This window comes from Poeciliopsis prolifica, unplaced genomic scaffold (assembly GCF_027474105.1).
Source record: "Poeciliopsis prolifica strain line A6 unplaced genomic scaffold, Auburn_PproV2 SCAFFOLD006, whole genome shotgun sequence".
Lineage (NCBI taxonomy): Eukaryota > Metazoa > Chordata > Actinopteri > Cyprinodontiformes > Poeciliidae > Poeciliopsis > Poeciliopsis prolifica.
Window position 1 is genome coordinate 2,833,614 of NW_026562381.1, and position 20,607 is coordinate 2,854,220.

Below are 20,607 nucleotides of genomic sequence, written 5' to 3' on the forward strand. Positions count from 1 at the left end.
CCCAGCAACAGTTTGAATATTTGATCATAACAACATTTGTCTCACTAAAATACTGCATTCAACAAGAAATACAATCCAAACTGTTGAAATGATGAAACAGTTCAGCAAAATGTTGCAACATTCTTTCCCTCTCAAATTAAAATGAGCTCCCCCTGTAAATGAGACTTCCAAATAATACCTATACTTCATTGTTATGACATTATACAAGTGAAAAAAATAGAATCTCACAACGAACAATCATGATGCAAATTAGGACATGGATTTGTTTCATGGGGCTTATGTGTAATTCCCTGCAACCTTCCCTATGTGTTTCAAGTGGAACAACATCAATGAGTTTCCATGATCCAAAGAAGAGAGTCACACATAATCCTGTGTTCAGTTGGTTACTCATTGGTTCAACAATTTGAATCAATGAGTAAAACAGAACATGAAGGCATTTGCAGAGGAAAAGCAAATGTGCTTACTGTGAAAAAACCGGTCTACCTGGTTTTCAATATAACCACAACTCTATATATCCTGTCAACAGTCAACTTCCTGTGTAACTCAACATTTGTAAGCAAGTGTTTGTGTGTGTGTGAGCACAAAGCAGAACTTCATATGACACATCCATGTTAAATATTTCATCAAGGCTGGACCATAGCATATTTCTTTTATCATGTTGCCTTTATGAAGCGTTTACTGACACACACACACACACACTAAATCTAAAAACAACATTTTACCATGAGGGGACAAGAAAGAGACGTTTATACAGAAAGCTGTTCTGTAATGTCTCAGAGGAAGTTAAGAGACATTTGAATGTAAAGATGTAAAGACTGACACCTTCTGGATAGAAGCAGGACTACTGCAAAACAAAAGAAAGTGAAATTCCCAAAATTTGAAAAACCTAATCAAAATATTTTTTTAAACATACATGAAATTTAAATGAATATATATAAAGATATGTAGTTATTGTATCAACCTTACAGACCAGTGAAGTCTTCTGGTTCTTGCCTGCTTTACATCCCCAGAACCAAACTTCAAACTTCTGGAACAAACTTCCAGAAAACTGCTTTAAATCAAGACTGTAAATCCACCTGTTTCTTTTGAGCCACAATAAATGGAATATTGACCAACATATTTGATGTATATTAATGATTTTTGATAAGGGCACTCATCAAAATTTAATGTCTCTTATTGGTTTCTCAACTATTGACAGTATGGTGACTTTTAATGACTTTATTTTTGTGTTTTTATGACATAAAGCACTTTGAACTTGTGGCACACAAATAAACTTGATTGATACACATATAAGACACACAAAGATCAGTTAAAAGTTCTCATCCTAACTAATAACTCAAGACTAAAAACCCACCGGCTGAGAATTGTTTCTGAACCATAACAAATTAAATATTGACCAACCTACTTGATTTTGGCTATGGCACTCATCAAATGATTGTTCAATTATTGTATGGCTTTTTTTAATAACTTTGTAATTGTGTGCTTCTCATAGTAAGATATGTAAAAAAAAATTGAAACACTTAATGATTAAGTTTCAGATAAACTATTGAAAAGCTTTGATATAAAACAGTCAAATATGTTCTGATTGTTTCAACTGAAAATTATGGCGTTTCATTTCACCGGGAAGGAATTTTCGTCAAACTGGAAAAAAAAAAAAACAAAAAACAAAAACGTTTCTTTAGACCGGAAGTGGTACTTTTTGAACGGAGCTAGTTCCGGTTAGCTTCACGCGTACGCAGAGGAGTCGGATATAAACTGGCCGCTTGTGTTTCCGGTGAAGGACACTTGGGGAAAAAAAAGAAAAGAAAAAAAGAAGCCTCAGCTCCTAAAACTGTTGGTGAAAGACAGATAAAACAACAGCAACAGCCTGTCAACGGTCGAACCGTTGTCCAACCGTCAAGCCTTTAGAGAACGTAAACCGGGGAGGACATTTCTGTGAAGCTAACATGGCTGGCAAATGGATGGAAAAGATATGGAATTCAGAGACGGGAGAGTTTTGTGGGCGAACAGGGAACAGTTGGCTTAAAATATCCATGTTCTACGTGTTTTTCTACGCGTTCCTGATCGGGGTTTTCAGCTGCACCATTATCGTCTTGCTGAAGACTTTACCAATCAACAGACCCAAACACCAGGACCGAATTCTTCCCGCAGGTCTGTCATTCGAACCCTATGCCCACAACTTTGACATCGTTTTCAGCCAGAAAAACCCGATTTCATATGAGAAGTACGTCAAGAGCTTGAAGGCGTTTATTGAGCGATATCAGGATGACAAACAGACTGACGACTTGAAATATGAGGATTGTGGATCCACCCCGACGACATACACCGAACGCGGCGAAGTCGAAGGTACAACAAAACAGAAAAAAAGTTGCCGCTTCAGCAGAAAGGTGCTTCAAGAATGTTCCGGGGAAACCGACGACACCTTTGGCTTTAAGGAGGGAAAGCCGTGCCTCCTACTCAAGATCAACAGAGTCATCGATTACAGACCAAAACCTCCTACCTCGAGCGTTAAGCTTCCAGATGAGCTGTCAGGCAAACCCTTGGACAACGTCGTCCCCGTTCACTGCACGAACAGGTGGAAGCGAGATGACGGCTTGGTCGGAGAGGTCAAGTACTTTGGCTTTGGGGGCATCGGCGGTTTTCCTATGCAGTACTACCCCTACTACGGTAAAAGGCTGCAGTCCAATTACTTGCAGCCTCTGGTGGGCGTCAAGTTCGCCAACCTCACCAGGAACAAGGAGATTCGCTTGCAGTGCAGAATGTACGGGAGCGGCTACAATATGGACACCCGTGATGGATTATTTTACGTTCACATCACTGTGAACGACTGACCCCAGAAACGACGATGGCAAAATAAAAAATAAAAAAAAATAACGTAGAAAGATATTCAAGAGTTCAGATGCCGTCTTTGAGTTGATCTCTCTTTTCTGTCCAGAGTTGAAATAGAATGTAAAATACTCAATAGCAAATATTCTTTCTTCTGTCAATGGGCGATTGTATCGGGGAGGCGGATTAGGGGGACAAATGGGATGTTTATTGATTATTTTAAAACTGCAGTTTTGCTACTGATGTATAGCGAGTTGTCTTTGTTTCATCCTTACTGGTTTCTATATATTTTCAAAGATCCAGTTTGTAGGCCAGCCATGTTATAATATTCTGTTTCATATCTGCTTTCAGAGTCCAAGGTGTCCCTGCAGGTGTTTATGAGTTGATAGTGTTTGTCTTTGTGTTCAGACTAAATTGAAATACTATCTTGGTACTCTAAGGTGTTAAGTTGACTGAGCTATATGTTGTTTTTATGCATCTTCTTATTCAAGTTCGCTGCAGAAGAATATTTTGTTCATCTCCATAATTAAATAGGTTTTGGAGGACATTTCTGTTCAGTACAATGTTTACTTGTCTTATTGATTGTAGCACTTAGATTTTTATCATTGTAAAGTGCATTACAAATAAAGATTATTGTTGATACTATTAACATCTACTTATTCTTAATTCACATTGTAAAGCTTAAGATCAGGCTAAGAAGACTGAAAATCTGTTTTACTGGACATATCACGTTCCTCGATGCAACTTACTTTATCAATTTTTATAATGGAAACATTTTATATTTATGCAATTGTACCTTTTTTGAATATAATGCTAAAGTCTCTAATATTAAAGTTAGAGAAAATCAGAGGCAATGTAGTATCCCATGTGTACATGGTGAATTAAGAGAAGTAGTCGCACTTGAAGATGGGGAGGGACAAATTCTCCAAAATCCTCAGAGGTAACAACAAACCTTTAGATTATGCTAGAAGAGTCACCTGGACTATGATCAGAAAAAATGTTTAATAATTTTACTGTACGGTTTTGGAGAAATACAATGTACCTCATAATACAGATGAATCATACAGTCTCATTTCCAGGAATGTGTTTCTCATATTTTTTGAAGAGATGACGAGAAACTCTTTTTCGATTATTTTGATAGATGGCCTATTCCAAAATAATGCTGATTGCAATGTAATAAAAAAGAAAAAAAAATCAATTATTTGAATTCCTTTCTTAGACCAGAACCCAGTTCCTTCATTATTATTATTATTATTATTATTATTATTGTCACAGTTCTGATTACAGACACTCAGTGAGTGCTGGTCAAATTGTTCTGACAATATGAAAAAAAATGTGAAGGTGTCTCGTTATGTATCTAAAATTCTCATTTCACTCATACAAAATCAAACAAACAAAAAAAACACTTAATAAAAAGCAATAATATATAAGTTTTTGATTTACTTTTGTAGGGAACGTCTACAGATTCAATATGGATATAGTATATGGAGGTGGAAGTAATAGGTCTGTAATAAGTTCACACTCCTGGCAGTTATGCTCCTCATTTTTCCTGCATTAGTTTTTTAAAATTTTCACCTGCAAGGTCGCCCACTACTCTATTACCGTAATGCACCAGGTATCCGTGAAGCTATCTTTAAAAGAAGCGCACTTGACTGCAGACTGACGCTGCCAGTGGTATGCTAAGCTAGTAGATAGAAAACTTTGTTGATCGTCTCTTTTGAAACCAAATATTGGTCAGTAATACCTCTGCTTCTGTAAGGAGTTCAGCGGGTAGCTGAGCAGACACCGATATTTTGATTGGGAAAATATGGGTCAGAGATTGCTGCTACAAAATACTTATGAAGATGAACTGAAATAAATACGGTTTTGACTTATAACTGGTTTAAAAACTTGTAGGTTTGTAAACAAAGCTTTAATTTCCAAAAGCTAATGAGCTGGTAAGAAATAATGTAACAAGGTGTTTATTATTATTGCTGAAATATACAGCAAGTCATTTACTGGAGCAGAATTTTATTGCAGTTTTGTGGGGATGGCAGAATGTATTGGATAAAATTAGGTTTATTGCGCGTATATTTTCTAAGTAGATCAAAACAAAACTCCCTCTCCTCAGGCAGAGCTAAAACTTGTGGAAGAAATAATTGTTACAAACACATTTCACATTCTTAAAAAAGCAGTATGCATGAATAATTTAAATACAAAAAAAATATCTGACTTAACTTACAGCATGATATTGAAAATCTGGAAATATTTAACCTTTCATATGATACGACAGTGACCTCGATACAGAAGTTCTGCTTTAATTGTAAATTTTATTATGAAATGATAAAGGACTAACATGACTTACTTCTTTCCTTAGACAACTTATGAAATTGAAAGAACAAATGAAAACCAGAGACACCTAGTTAAATACCAATCCTTTTTTAACAGTACTAACTGTGCTATTTTTGTGTGCAGGGACTGACCTGTGATCAGTAAGGATGCAGACGGCTGATGGATGACTCGAACAGTAATTCAGGTACAGACTCTTGATCTGACTCATGAGATTTAAATAGCATCCTGCCACTCTCTGTTGCCCCTCTGCAACTCTGGAAAATCAGAGAAAGAGTTTAAAATATAAAGAGGAAGAAACACAGGACCGGTTGAATTAGTAAATGTGGAAAGCCATAAAACATTTAAAATAACTTTCCTCTTGTCATTATTTATGACGTCCGTTTCAAAGTTTAACATTAAACTGTTTTTTTAAATGTTAATTTCATATTTAAATACTAACATTTAACACAAAAATAAAAATGAAATATTCTGTGTTAAAAATACACATTTATCATGGAATAAAACAACTTTAAGAGCTTATTTTGGCACCAGTTATTTCAGCTGTGAATAAATGCTCCAAGAGCATTTCATATAAACTTAGATGTTCATGTAAACAAGTTTAACATTACAGTAACTGTGATATGACACATTCATACACTTTGCAAGGTGGCACTTGTACAAAGACGCACAACCAGAGGCGTCTAGAGGAAAGGAAGTGATTGCAAAAATGTACATGTGGGAAGCTTTGCAGAACTTTGCAGTGCTAAATGTACATAAAAAGAAATGATCACATGCATTTGTAGTCTTCTGGTCTACTAAACTCCACAAACACAGTTTGAAGAGATAAATCAGTGATAAGACTTACTTGGTGCAGTCCTCCAAAGCTAAACACAGTCCCTGTTGGAAGGACAGGATCTCCTCCAGGTTCCCACACAAGGTGGCGCTGTCTCCACTACTTAACCTGAACATGCAGGCGTGAGAATAAACAGGAACAGTCAGCCTTTTCTAAAATATGACTTATTAAAGAAAGTTAAATATTAGAAAACAAAATGAAAACTAATCCAGACTGTTCTAAACTATGGTAACTTTTGCATCAAACGCCATCATTGTAGTAACGTTTAAATCACTTCTAAAGTTTTATATTTTAGAACATGCTGAAAAAAAATGACTTGTTTCTCTCTGGGAATATTAGATTGATTCAACCTCAGAGGAATAACAACGTGTGACATATCATACCATGTTTTTTTGTTTTTTACTGAACTAAAATGGAGAAGTGGTGTGTGAAAAAATGGCATGCAATGATTCAGCTTATCACATCACCTTTAAGAGCAACAACTTCAGTTTTTCTGTAATCTCTCACATTTTTATGGACAAGCTTTGCTCACTTTTTTACATATTTGTGAGCAGTAGATTATTTTTTACACAAATATATTTAGGTCACACCGTAGTATTTTAACCAGATTGATATTGAAGTTCTTTTTAGAGTCTTGTTTTTTTTCCTGACATGAGATTGTCTTGTGCTTCAGGTTATTGTCCTGGTCCAAGGCCCAGTTTCTCCACGGCCTTTCACCTTTGTGCCTGACAGATAGTAAAATATGCTTAATTTGGATACATCTAGTTTGTTGCTGCAAGATATTAGGAAAGCAGTACCATACAATATTTTTGGTGAATACTGAACCAATGAAATCAGTTGCAAAGAAATAAAGTATTCCTCACTGAAATGTTTTTTTGTTTATGACAAAGTCTTCACTGATATCAAATGTAACTTTTTTTGCTAAACTGCTGGTTTGCTAAATTACCAGAATGGAGCATTGTTGCTATTATTATTTTAAAGAAAAGAGGCTGTTTACCAACTCTTGCTTTTGTCTTTAATGGTCTAGTCACAAACTGGGGTCTTTGGGTTTGTTCCAGCCCCTCTTAGCTTTGCAAGATTGAGAGCCAACGGAGAATGTTTCCATTTGTAAATAATTTTCTCACTAAGGGATGATGAATTTTAGTTGACAAAGATTGCTTTATACCCCTTAGATTGATGGGCAACAAATTATTTTATTGCTCCTCCAAAGTCATAGCTGAGGTCTTTGTTTCATGGCAATATATTAAAACACACCTCAAAACTCAGACCAAAAACTGGCACAACTTCTGCTTTCACAGAGGAGCCAACTCATGCTAAATAAATTTATACTCTAAATTTCCTCAAAACCAACATCTTAGTTAAATAACAGAAAGAAACAGAAATGGCATGACCTGCTATTTATCTAAAGTAGGACTTCACTCATTTTTATACTTAAAAACTGAAAGTGAAAGACAGTGTACAAACCTTGACCATGACTTTATTTGTGAGAAATACCAATATAAGTTGTTTTTTTTTCAATTACCCAAAAGGATAGGTCAAAATTCAGACTTCTAGTCTACGAGCCAGTATGACCCGGATCATTGTTTTGTTCTTACTTGTCGCTAGCTTGCAGGGGTCGGAGGTAACAAGTGAGCACAGTTTGCAACTCTTTAACAAACTCCCGCTCATGCTCCAAGATGTCCTGAACCACCTGTGAAAAACAAAACAAGAGAGAATATTTCAAATAATCTGATCTTATAAAAACCTTCCATGTTCTCAAAATAACTTAAAATAATGGCCAACTTGTGGCAACTATGAATTCTTTATCCATTTATGTGCAACTTATTTTGTTAGAATGTTAATTTATTTAATTATTTTTTTCTGAAAAAACCCCCAACTAAAAATCAAAGGTTAATCCTTTTTTACTCATTAAACAAAAACTAAATTTAGGAAACGTGTTGGTAGCACCTGCAGTAGGTCCAGGCCCAAACCATGACACTTTTATCACAATGGTCTTTTTCTAAAAGGTTGCATTTCCTTTGTTCACGAGTCCTAATAATTGAATTACAGCCTCATATGTCCAAAAACATATTTTCCAGAATCCCAATTCTTTGTCTACACTTGCTTGGGCAAACTTGAGTCAGGCCATTATGTTTTGATCAAATAGCAAATGTTTCCTCCTTGCACAGCTCTCATTGAACTTTAATCTGTACAGTTTGCTGTCGGTCCCATAATGAAATTTTAGGATTTCCAGATGTTTCTTTTAGCGACTTGCTATCTGCTGTCAAGGTAAACTTGCTTGGATGACCCAATTTGGGCAAGTTTACAGTTATTTTAATTGTTTTTCACTCATAGATTAGTTTTTGTACAGCATAACAACTGATTTAAAATTCTTCTGAGACCTCTTTAAGTTCTTTAACAGTGAGATAAGCTGCTATTTGTAGGTTTTGATTTCACCATGATGTTTATTCTTCTTTCAACAGTAAGCAGGACACAAAATTAAATGTCTGAAATTTAAACAAACGTCCTTCAAAATGCTGATACACCACGTGTGATTTTAGCCAATATAAGTAGGAACAGATAATCTATTTTACACCATAATATCCATTTTTTAAATAACATTTGATAGAAACTCACCACACTGAAGTAGTTCTTGGTCAGAGGAGTTCCTTTAGGAGATAATGGTTTTTCTGAGGAGGGATTCAGAGACAATAAGTTCTCTAGAAGGTGTTATTTACCAAAAAAACACTACAACACTATCATTTCTAACTTCAATTATGCCATTAAATTATTCTCAGTCAAGTCATATAAACAAAAGTGAAAACTATCCAATTCTACTAAAGTTACTTTTTTGGATTAAAAGAGTCCATCAAATACATAAAATTCAACATTTTCAGACAAATATGATCAAAGTTGAAAGGCGGGATTATTATCAGAAAAAGGAAACCAGACTCACCGCATGGTTTGATCTCTCGAACGTAGTTGCTCGGGAACCAGCCCGTCTTGCCATTGAGCGTCCCCTCCCACCATCCACCGTCCTCCTGCCGCGTGACGATGATCATTTCACCTTTGCTGAAGGACAGCTCGTCCTCGTTGTTCTGCTTGAAGTTGAAGCGGGCCTTCACCATCACCTGCCCGCCGCCGCCGCCGTTTTCAGACATTTCCTGTTTGAACAGCTGGGTCAATTCCAAAACCAGTGTTTCCACAACTTCAGTAGAGATTTATATCTGCACACAGTAACACACTGGTGAGATATCAACGGTAATAACGCTTATATTTTCACAAGTAGACGTTTACTAGATTAAAAAGTTATGTAGAGCTTTCACTAACCAAAGTGAACTTTGCAGATTCTGACCTCTTATGGACTGATTGGTTACGTTCTAATCTGAACCCCAAAAGTGATGGGCTAGTAACACTCAGTAAACATAAATTACGTGACAACAAATTCCACATTGTCCAAAAATGAAAAAAAAAAAAAAAAAAAAACAATCATATTTTCTTAATAAAAGTTTAAAAACTAAGTGCAATTAAATTGGTAAATAAACTTCATTCCTGATGCGCTTTCTCTGTAGTTTATTTTTTTAATTACCTTTTGATTACTCTATCATAACATGCAGTATACAGATAAAGGTGTGTGCTTCCCAAATTAAACAACCTCTTATGTTTTCCTCTGTGTCTTCACATCCATACTGAGCTCCCTTTGATTTTAATCTCTTTTCTTCACTGATGTCTTATCAACGGTGATAATATTCTGAATTTGTTAGTGATTTTCCTGAAACACTGTTAGGTGGCAGTCTGCTTCTTGTTAACATCTCCCTGTCACATGCTTTGCATGAAGAGTGGATTAAAGATTTCAAACAGTCATAAATTTTAATGCTGGTCATATTTAAAGCTGTTTACTTTGCACAGACAGCCAGGATAAATAATGGTTGCGCCAAGTCTGAGTTGGGCTTGCAATAAACTAAATCCAAAGATCACATTTGATTTAGTAAACGCAGAACAAACCTAAGTATAGTCTGTCTCAATGCAGTTAATCACAAGTGCAAAGGTGTTAGGGGATGTTGTGCTTAAAAAGTTTATCAAAGCAAGTTGAGACCAATCCGCTCATTAGTGACAAGTTAAAATCAGTCAACAAACAATGTCTTTATTTCCCTATGACATCTGAAATAAAAAGATGTCCAGTAGAACAACTACACCATCTTAAAAGCTTCCAACAAAGAATATGAATCAGACTGGAATAGAAACATGAAAAAGTTAGTATGTTTATTGAACATTAAGCAGGCTAAGTTGTCTTGAATGCAACGCTAAAACTCTTTTCATTAATTTAAGTGATATTGTGGCAGCTCAATTTATTATTAAAATTTGTCAAAATAAAATGAGTTATTCTCATCAAGGTAAGTAGGTCACATTTATTTAGTCTCTTACCATCCTGAAAAAGCAGATACTGGTTGATACATAAAATATAGATTTTATCTAGATTGTCTATTTATGACTGCCTTTCCCCTGAACTTTATTTAGGAGATTATTTCTTCATACAAAGGAATTGCAAAGCCATCTCAGAATATATTTTAGCATTTTCAACGAATTGGCTTAAAAAAACTTCTAAAACATATTTAAGCATTTCACCTATCCATCATTTATTCCCACACTCATTCACATGGACGATTTAGAGAAACTAATTGACCCAGCAGTCATGTTTTTGGACTTTGAGAGGAGCGAGGAGGACCTGGAGAAAACCCATATATGTACAGGGAGAACATGCAAACTCCTTGCTGAAAGACTTTCATCTTGTTGCAAGGCAACAGTGTTAGCAGCAGTGTCACAGTACAGCATGTGTTTCAGCATTCAAAATATAAAATACAGCTGAACATAAAGAGAAATCGTACCACTGATTTAGATTGTCTGCGCAGAGACCCTTTGGATCTGGTGGAAGACAGCGCGTGTGAAGACGTCGTCTGATTAGGAGAGGACGAACCGGACTGAGGACATCGCTCCGCAGCACAATCTACGCACAAACACGGACAAAACAGGAAGCCTCAAATTAAGGTTACATTTCAGTGCTCTCACCTGGAAAAGGTACACAAACACGTCATGCAGGTACACTACCACTGTGGAGGATGACAACCTGAAGATGATTCATATTAATAACGCTCTGCTGCTCTGCACCGCTCCAAGGCAGCGAACAAACAAAGCCTACAAATTTATGATTACTCACAGGATAATCGGATTTAACCAAAACTGACATTACAAGCCTGGAATAAACAAGCAGCTAAACAAAGAGCAGCCTTCAAATAAACAACATCAGAGATCGCTTGTGCAGGATGCATGTTGCTCTCTGATCATATTTTCTCCAAAGCTGTGCATGTCTGATAGCAATTTTATTGCACAGGCAGAGCCATGGAGAAAAACAAATCTAAATCAGATTTATGTCAGCTCTAGCACTGTGTCATAAGTCAGCCACTGCTGCAGAGGAACTTTGATTTAAAGTCGGTAGATATCAGCTGCCCTGCAGCATGAGAGCAGTTCTGCCAGGAGCAGTAACCTTTCTACCGGCTTTATTTGGAATAAAACAGACACAGGCTCGCAAGCAGAAGAACTCACAGAAGGGAACTCATTCTATGCCAACTGAAAGCTAGCCAAGTTTCTTGCTTTTTCAAATTACAAAGGATGAGAAAGGAATATGACGCACAATTAACCTTTCAAACCTAAAATCGGATCAAATAAACATTAAAGGTGCAAGGACATAAACATTAGGGGAACTTTCTCTTTTACTGGCAGTAAAACAGCAATATTTTGTGTAATCCTGTTTCATCAGCATATCATTTTGAATTCATGCCACTCTGATATGATTTGGGAAAAAGCAAGAGAGGCTCTGCTTCCCATATGGTGGCATACATTATACTTAAAAATGATTGTTATCATTAAAAACAGACGCTGAAGGCAGTGACAGGTGGGACTCATAAATCCCATATGTGAACCCGTCTGCACAGCGAAGCCGAACAACCCCGTCTGTTCAGTGGTCGCCACTTTTTTACATACAGAGGACTCAAGAAACAAAACAAGAAACACGTAAGGATGCTAAATACCAATGATCTCACGTTAAATTGCAATAATTAATATTTAATCAATCACAAGATGCACTAATCAGTCAGCCATAGATGTGATTCAGAATTAATCTGCAGCACAAACACTTAATATTTGATTCTTTTCCCCAAATCAAAATTTAGAGCTCCCAACATTTTTGGTCTACAAATGCACTTGTTTCAGTTCAATAAAATTCACATAAAAGCTTAAGGGATAGACTCTTCTTTTCACTTTTAGAAGAGACAATGACCAGAATTGGTCAGAACTGGTCAGACTTCAAAGAAAAAGAAAAATTGATATCACATACAAAAGTGCGATTGGTGAACTTCCCGACCAAAGAAAGTCAAACCTTTTTATTCCCTAGAGAACCAGAGTAAAATGAAGTTTCAACTCCTCACATTGTAGCACAGTCATTTTTTCATTCAATTCATCAAGGGCGAACATTTGAATCAACTTTAAAAAATACTGCACACATATGTTATTGATCTTTATTTACCTTTTACAAAAATCTAAATGCTGTATGGATCATTGATGCATTTATTTAATGAAAATGATTGCAGTTTTTTAAGCAATGAATTGTACAAAAGAAAAAAAAAGATGGTTTAATGTATTACTTTCATCTGACAGACTCCAAACAAAGACTCCTCAATGAAGCAGTTAGTCCAGGATTTGTCTAGCGTTTCAAATTCCAACAGTATTTTCATCTTCGTACCACATTTATTACAATATTACACACATGAGGTCACAGGATACTGTCTGAGGTGTATTAAAGCACAAATAAAAATGGCACACAGCATGACACAAGCACACACTGCCATGCAAGCTGCCCATCTGTAACCCAGAGAGACATGTAGCCAAAACCCTCAGTGTTGTGTCAACTCTTTTACTAATGTTGTTTTTTTGCTCATTGACCAAAAAATAAACTTATTCTGCGATTCCCAGATTATAATAATAATTTACAATTCCTTAATTTGTTATACTTATGTCTAGCATGGGCTAATTAATGCATAAAGTTATGCTGAAGTATGTGAAATTTACGGTTTCAAATCACCCGTTTTCTCTGACTGCATAGAGAACAGAGTCAAACACTGCTGCCCCTCCCAAACCTGTTGCTGCATACTCTCAGTCATCTTACTGGAAGAAGGATTCCATAGATTTTTTTGGGGGGGGGCGTTTATTTATTGTTTTACCATAAATAAAAGTTCAGGTTTTGTAAATGTAGAGATGAACTGAGTGGAAAATACTGGACAATCCATCACTCTCATAAGAGAAACCCAAAAATACAGACTGACTACCTAAATTAGCTGACAGCTCACCTAATTAACCAAAAACATGAGCTTGGTATACTGACAATGTTAACCTAGATAATAATACTTCGTGGCAGAAGTGCTTTAAAACAATTAAATATAGGCAAAGTTTACGTTTTGACTTTCATACATCGACTCAAACAAAAACACAATGAATATGCTGACTAAACATTATCATAACTGTCATAATCACAATGACAGTTTAGTATCTATAATCCTTTATTGATGGTAAAGAATTAGTATAAATAAGTCTTGTTTTTGAGCATTAAATAAAAGTGATCTAGACCTCCAATGGCAAAACAGACAAATTTAGGAAGCCTAAGACAGAAATGGAGACTTCTTATCATAAATCTAAAAATATCATAGGTTCTTTATTATTTATTACAGGCAGAAGAATCCCATTCAAACTGCTGACATGGAGTTATACAATAGAGTGAACAGCTTCTCATTCCTTAAAACAATTGGGTGCAATAAAAGTTCTAATAAATCATTTGCTATTAGATAAAAACTAAATAAATGTCGCAATGCCTAATGTTTTGTTTCTCTTTTTGCTGCCATTAGAGACAAAAATCTAAGAGTGTTGAACTTTTGCTTGGACAAGCACACTGAGCCGCAGCAAAGAAAAAGATGAGAACTGTTACCTTGCGTGGCAAAGTTGAATGCCAGCAGCGTATTCAGGACCTTGCCAAAATTCTCTCCAGTGTATAACCACTCTGGTTCAAACCCCTGGACGGAAAAGAAACAGAGAAAATACAGTCAGACAAAAAATAAACTGGGATCATATAAACCTAAGCATAAAGCATGTTTCAGTCAGTTCACACTGAGCGCATAGCTTCCAGAATTCTACCGACTGGGACCACAGCACGGTGTTCCAACAAGTTAAAATTCAACTCCAAAGGGTTGAATTTTAATTTGTAAGATTACGATAATATAGCTCTAGCCCAGAAAACAACCATAATAGCTAAGCATCATCTACTGGCTGAATAATACCATCATTTTGTTTCAATTATCTCCCAGTTTATATTTCCTTAAAACTGTGTGGCCTAATTCAAATTTAAAGTCTTAAAATATTGCATTAAGATTTATGTAATCTGAGTTTAGATCTGGATATTGCGTCACATCTCTGTCTCACGACTTCTAGATGGAAGAAGGAAAATTAGGAGCAACAACCCAATTATTGGAACGCTAACTAGAACTGGAAACAAAAGATGGTGCATTGTATGAGCAGGCGTTAAAGCAACACCTGATGGTTCCCATGGGAGATTCAAGAATTGTCAAACAAGCGTGAATGTTTCATGCAATCCACTAACACTCCGGAGATGTGTTTGGTGAAGGAATCACATACATTGTGGTATAAAGTGCTAAAAAGTCAGTGTTGCGTGTTTCGCGTAACACCCCTCCCGGGTTTTCAGAGAACATTTTCATATTAAAAACGTATTTTTATCATGGTAGATCTGGTGGAAACCGAGGGTGGGTAATTATGGCCCTGAAAGCCTACCCTAGGTTCCTGGAAAAGGTCCTGTGGCAGAAACATAGCTAAAGAGTAGGTCAAAATTAGCTCCTTTACAGAGAAAAGTGATTTTTGTTGCTTTTGTGATTCACACTAACAAGACTCTTATTCTTCCATGCAACACAAGCAAAAGAAGGAGACCTACACTAAAGCAGCATGCATAAAGTGATTATAAGGCAAAGATGACCACAGATATTTTGAACCTGACCCCTTTTTGCAATAAAACAAACAGAGAAACACTCATTTGCAATTCTCTTTCCACTTCCCTGCACTCACAGTGCCAGGTTAGTCCAACTCAGACAGCTATCGTCTTTCCTCCAGTGGATAAAGTTTCACATTTTAAATAAAACATCTTAAATATAGAGGCTGGGCACTGTAACAGCAGATTCAGGAGTTGTATTTAGTTGCGTTTTTTTGTGTTCAGGTATGATATCCACAGAGAGAAAAACTTCTGTATGATTGTTTTGAATAAAATGAAAATAAGCAACAATATGGACTGTGTTCTTTGTTTCTGGTCACTGGTTTCTGGTAATGATGGAGTTATTGCAGTACATGAGTCAGTCATGTAGGTTTTCAGCATGAATTTAAGTGTGCTAGTTGTAAGATTTTGACCTGAGTTGTAATAGTTGTTGCACTAAATGGCAGTTGCAATGTATGAACAAAGGGCAAACACATCTTCTACATTTCACAACAGTGATAAAAAATGTAAAAAAAAAATCACAGGCCATGAACGGTAATTGGTTCTTCCTCCTTGTCATCTGCAAGCAGAAGTGAAAGCAGTAACCCAGCTTTCTTCATCTAGGCACTGGACAGCCAGGCATTATTTATGTATCAGAGCAAAAGGCAAAAAGAAAATGCCATAATCGCTGAGGGAAGGGCCAGGTTTGTAGTAGCCACTTAAGACATCAACAGGCTGATAGGTTTGACAGAGCCTCTCAGAAACCTTCTGCCAGTGACCTAGTGGCTGCTCGCAGAACGTCTAATTATGGGCTAAACCAGAGCTGGTGGATAAAAAGCAAAGAGGACCTCCCAGACATAACAAGCCAGCTGGGCAGGACTACTGAACCACTAAAGGGAGCCAAGCTTGCTGACTCAAATCGCTGCTTAAACAGAGCGAGTGATGTGTTTCACAACCACAACAGATTATTTATAACAGACTGGGAGAGACATTAATGTCCGCTGTTCTGGAACGGTGTAGAACTGGCTGGAATTGAGAAAGACGCTCTTGCATGAAGGAAAAACTCCCAGTTGGTTTGTGATTAGTTGTCTAATAAACGTTAGTGTTTAATGCTACGTCACTTGTTGATATAGTTTTTTTTTGTTGTTGTTGCTAAAAAACATTACAAGCTGTAATAACGCATGGTAGGGTCATGATCACAGAAACTAAAGTAGGAACATGAATCACTCTTATGAAGATGATACGGTTTATATTACAACTGAACATACAAACCAAAAAATAAATAAGAAAATATCGACACAATATTGACATCTTGATAACCTTACTGTTATCAAGGTTAATTCAATTTTAACCTTAAAATTTAACGTTAAATTACATATTTTTAAAAAATGTTACTTTCCAAAATTAAAAAGAAAGTACTTAATACCATTCCTATGATTTAAATCCCACAAGAAAAAGGCTCAGAGACCTTTTCTCCCCACTGTATGGAGCATAGAGTAGCGCGTCACTCCCCTCCCCCACCCGTTGCTGAGCACTTCTGCTCAACATGAATGCAAGACTACAACTACGTGCTTTTATTTGCTTACAAAAAATAAAATCAGTTTGTTTTGAAATACTTCTGATTGTGAAAAACAAGGTAATTTTGTGGAGATTGGAGGAGCGCCACTAATCAACCTATTTACTTAACACTGTAAAGGTCTACAGTTGTACATTAAAATGTCCCACAGAACAGATAGCATGCTTACATAATGACCTATCAGTTTACTATATATACCAACTTTGTAACAAGAATGTTTATTTTAAATTACTATTAAATTGAGAAGGGATTTGCTGAAGTCAATAAATAAAAATAATGAGAAAAAATAGTAGATATTATCCATAATCCATATTTTAATCATTATAAATCAGTGACACAATTTCAGCAGAGAAGATATGACTGTTAGATTGTAATCATAGGTTAACATATCTTTTATCAATCCAATGCTATTTGAGTTATTCTTTCTATAATTCTAAAAAGTATTTGAAAAATACCACTGAACTTATTATTTCAACCAAAATAATTTTAGATATAGAACAATATTGTTATGACTGCAGGAATCAATAGCAATAAATATTTTGCTGGCAGCAAGAATAACTTTTTTCTGCATAATAAAGACATTTAGATCACGTCATACGTTTGTGCATATAGTAATGTCAAGGTCACTTCCCTCTTTCTAACATGTGACATTAAACATTTATTTTTATATTTGTTAATTTACATAAGAATGTAAAAGAGAAGGTAAGTTTACAAGGAAGTGAATTATTGCTATTTGAAGTAAATTAATTTGAAGTAAATTTCCATTTCCCCTAATCCACAGTAAACATGAGGTCTAACCTAATAAGCAGATCACAACACAAGAAAGATTGTGATCAAAGATTTTCCCTTTGACCTGCTGCAGACTGTGGGGACGGAATAAAACTCTGCCGACAGAAAATGATCATGAAAAGAGGCAACTTACCTCCACTTTCAGCGACGAGCATCCTCTTAAAAACTCCTTGATGTTGGTGATGCAGTCAGCTTCAGTTCTTGGATCCTGGGAATACTGAGCAAAGAAAATAAATTTATAAACCCACACCTCGGCTTAGTGATCCCAGCGGGGATATGACACACATTGGCTCCTGAAGCCAGTCAGAGCTTCAGATTTAGTGTCACTTTGAAGAAACAAAACAACGCAAAACTGTAGACCCAATCCAAATGTTGCGCCTTTCAAACATTACTGAATGGCTGATGAATCTCCGCCGTGCCGTCATAAGCCGCTGAAACGCGACAGAAGCCACATTCAGGCAAAACATCCGCTCACTTTGAGGACTTTCAAAATAAAGGCCTCTCTTAACAACAACGTACCTACAACGCAAACGCGGTGGCTCTAGGAGTAACATGAAGATAAACCAAAATAGATCGTAAGAAAAGAGAAGCTGCCACTTCCGGTTGCATTCTGTTTCGTACTTTTCAAAGAGGAGGTCGCAGCAGCGTCTCATCAAGCCGTCGAGTTGCGCTGCCCGCCTTTAAATAGCGTTTTACGGCCGACGTGGTGCATTCAGGTGTCGTGGTACGCTACAGTATTAACACCGAAATAAAAAAACAGTGTGGGTATTGATAATGACTATTTAAAGCTCAAATATCACAATGGTCTTATTAAACAGTAATTAAACACTAAGCCTAATTCACTTTGATTTACTCGTAACATTAATGTCTTTTGACGCAACTGAGGAATGCAGTTGAAGCCAGATATTCTAATAAATGAACTTTATAAAAAAGAAGCTACTCTTCGAATAATTATTTGCAGTCTTTAATTGTGAATTTTATATTTAATAGGTGTGCTTTTTATGCTTTATTATGGTATAAAAACAAACTATGGGCTACAACTGGCTTGTACAGCATTGTGCATGGGTCTAAAAAAACGTCTTATATTTAAATACAGTGAGGCAATCAGTGCCTTAATGCACAAAATGAGCAAAAGCAATTTTCCAATCTACTCTGAAATTCACCTACAGATTCATTAAGTATTCTGTATTAAATATCCTAACAATTTAAACAAATGACTTACTTGCTTTTAATCAAGATCGTGTTAAAATTTTATAATTTTAGTTTCTATTGCATTTAATTGATCAAAGGAAACCAGCTTTACCGAGATAATTTAATGAAACCAGTGTTTAAAGGTACAACATCTTTAAAATGCGAAGTGTTGAGAGGGAAGGCGTTAATAAACATTTAAATATGATTTGAAGATTTCACAGCTTCTTCAACATAGATGACCTCGTGTACAGTGTGTACTTGAACGCGCCATATTCTCCACCGTAAAACCCAGTATAGACGCGCAACAGCTTGACAGCAGGGCAGAAGTGGTGGGGAAACGCATCGAGACGCAACACCGGGAAGAGCAGCCGCTCAAGAGGAAGTGACGACCTGAATTTGCAACTGTTATCATGATCAACTTTGTTACCTCCACATTTAACATACAAAATCACTTTAATCGCATTAAAAAGTCAAGCTGTTATTGCTCTGATGAATTCTCCAGGTATAACTCTTGAAAGTGTGAACTATTTGGGGCACTCCTAGGCAAGATTAGTCTTGTTTTAGTAGGTGTTCACACTGACCTACTCAGTCATATCAAGAATGCGGAACATTTTTCCCCCCCCCACAGGAAATCACTTATTGGAATCTCTAGACTGTAAACTCACAGAAAACCGACTTTAATCCAACGCAGCACTCCCTGTAGAAGTAATAGAAAAGCGTTCAGCTGTCAAAACTTACAGCTCGGGTAGAGAATGCAAGGCCAGGGCTGCAGACACAAGTTCCTGTCGGTATCACTTTCATCAAACCCCTCCCTTCTTTCCACCGAGATCAGTCGATCGTTTGACGTTTGTTTACTTAATAAATCAGCGGCTCACCTTGGGTGTGAAGCCAGGTATGAGTCTCTCCGTGAGCTTGCACAGGACGACCCCATCCTTGAGTGATGTTTTCAGAAACTCCTCCGGGTCCGCTATGTTCTTTTTGGGCGAGCTGAGCACTCCTAACGATATCAACCACGTTACCGTCTGCTCCTCGGGATTCATGCTTCCACAAAATGATCATCGCCTAAGCCCGCATTGCTAAAACAGAAAAGTGGCGGCCTGTTCCGTATCAATATGCAACTCACATCCGCACTTCTGCTCGAGAAAGAGAGGAGGGGTGAGGGGGAGGTTGGTCGGTCGACGCAGTTACTACACGCAAAACTGATGATCACCCCTACTGGCAAACAGGCACCTCAACAATACACAGGGTGCTGGATTTCCCCCTGCAAAGCAGCACATGTTGTGAGAGAGCAGATGGTATCAAGTGCAAATGAAGCGAGGCTCAGAAAATAAGGAAAGTAACTGATATCGCAGATGCATCAGCATATTTTTGCATGAGGGGAAAAAAAAGAGAAGCAGATCTGCAACAAGACTGACGGGGTGTTTTGCAACTGATATAGGAAACTTTCAAATGTGAAATTCACATTTTTTCACTGTCCTTCAAAGTTTAATTATTTGAGTTTGGATTGGAAGATTTATTTTTACATTAATAGGCCTAAACAAAGCCCAACTGCTTTCAGAAATCAGCTGACTTGTATATTTATCTCACCTGCATGTAATTTCTCAAGTTATGTTTTCAATGTTTACTCCCTAATGCAATTTATCTGAAAAACACATTTAAGACTCTGCTCAGCCAAAGTGCAGAATAGAGCAATAGAGCAAAACAAAACAGCTGGAAGAAAAGAAAAACTATATAAAATATTTATTAACAGCCTCCTGCAGAACACAGCAGACTGAGAAAGTAATTTAGCAAAATTAAAATGGTCCAGTCAAAGCCCGGACCTGAACTTATTTAGAATTTGTGTTAAGACTGGAATTCAGGGATGGGCAAAAAAATTCAGTCTCATTATGCCAATCTGTTATAGACCAGGCCCAAAAAACCTGCAGCAGTAAGTGCAAAGAAAGATAATTTTCCAAATGACCATTGAGGTCGAACAAAAATGCAGGCCATGGTTGTGGTTACGCT

The 20,607-nt window shown here is 36.7% G+C and overlaps 2 protein-coding genes across 4 annotated transcripts in view; one reads left to right on the top strand and one right to left on the bottom strand.

Moving 5' to 3' along the window:
- LOC129360328 (rho guanine nucleotide exchange factor 6-like) overlaps positions 1–19,799 on the bottom strand; it is a 36,088-nt gene extending 16,289 nt beyond the window's left edge. For 2 of the 3 annotated variants that reach the window (XM_055030494.1, XM_055030493.1), the window contains exons 1-9: positions 19,479–19,799; positions 17,546–17,629; positions 14,001–14,085; positions 10,855–10,973; positions 8,925–9,132; positions 8,606–8,658; positions 7,585–7,679; positions 6,002–6,097; positions 5,289–5,411 (exon numbers count right to left, since the gene is read on the bottom strand). In XM_055030494.1, the coding sequence (XP_054886469.1) occupies positions 5,289–5,411; positions 6,002–6,097; positions 7,585–7,679; positions 8,606–8,658; positions 8,925–9,132; positions 10,855–10,973; positions 14,001–14,085; positions 17,546–17,629; positions 19,479–19,643 (1,028 nt within the window). In that variant the 5' untranslated portion in view covers positions 19,644–19,799. Of the gene's footprint in view, positions 1–5,288; positions 5,412–6,001; positions 6,098–7,584; positions 7,680–8,605; positions 8,659–8,924; positions 9,133–10,854; positions 10,974–14,000; positions 14,086–17,545; positions 17,630–19,341; positions 19,428–19,478 lie in introns of those variants that run through there. The other variant, XM_055030495.1, reaches the window with a different exon arrangement.
- LOC129360330 (sodium/potassium-transporting ATPase subunit beta-233-like) lies at positions 1,655–3,471 on the top strand. The gene has a single exon (XM_055030496.1). The coding sequence runs from the start codon at positions 1,947–1,949 to the stop codon at positions 2,829–2,831; it is 885 nt and encodes a 294-aa protein (XP_054886471.1). The 5' UTR covers positions 1,655–1,946; the 3' UTR covers positions 2,832–3,471.
- Positions 19,800–20,607: the final 808 nt, after the last annotated feature.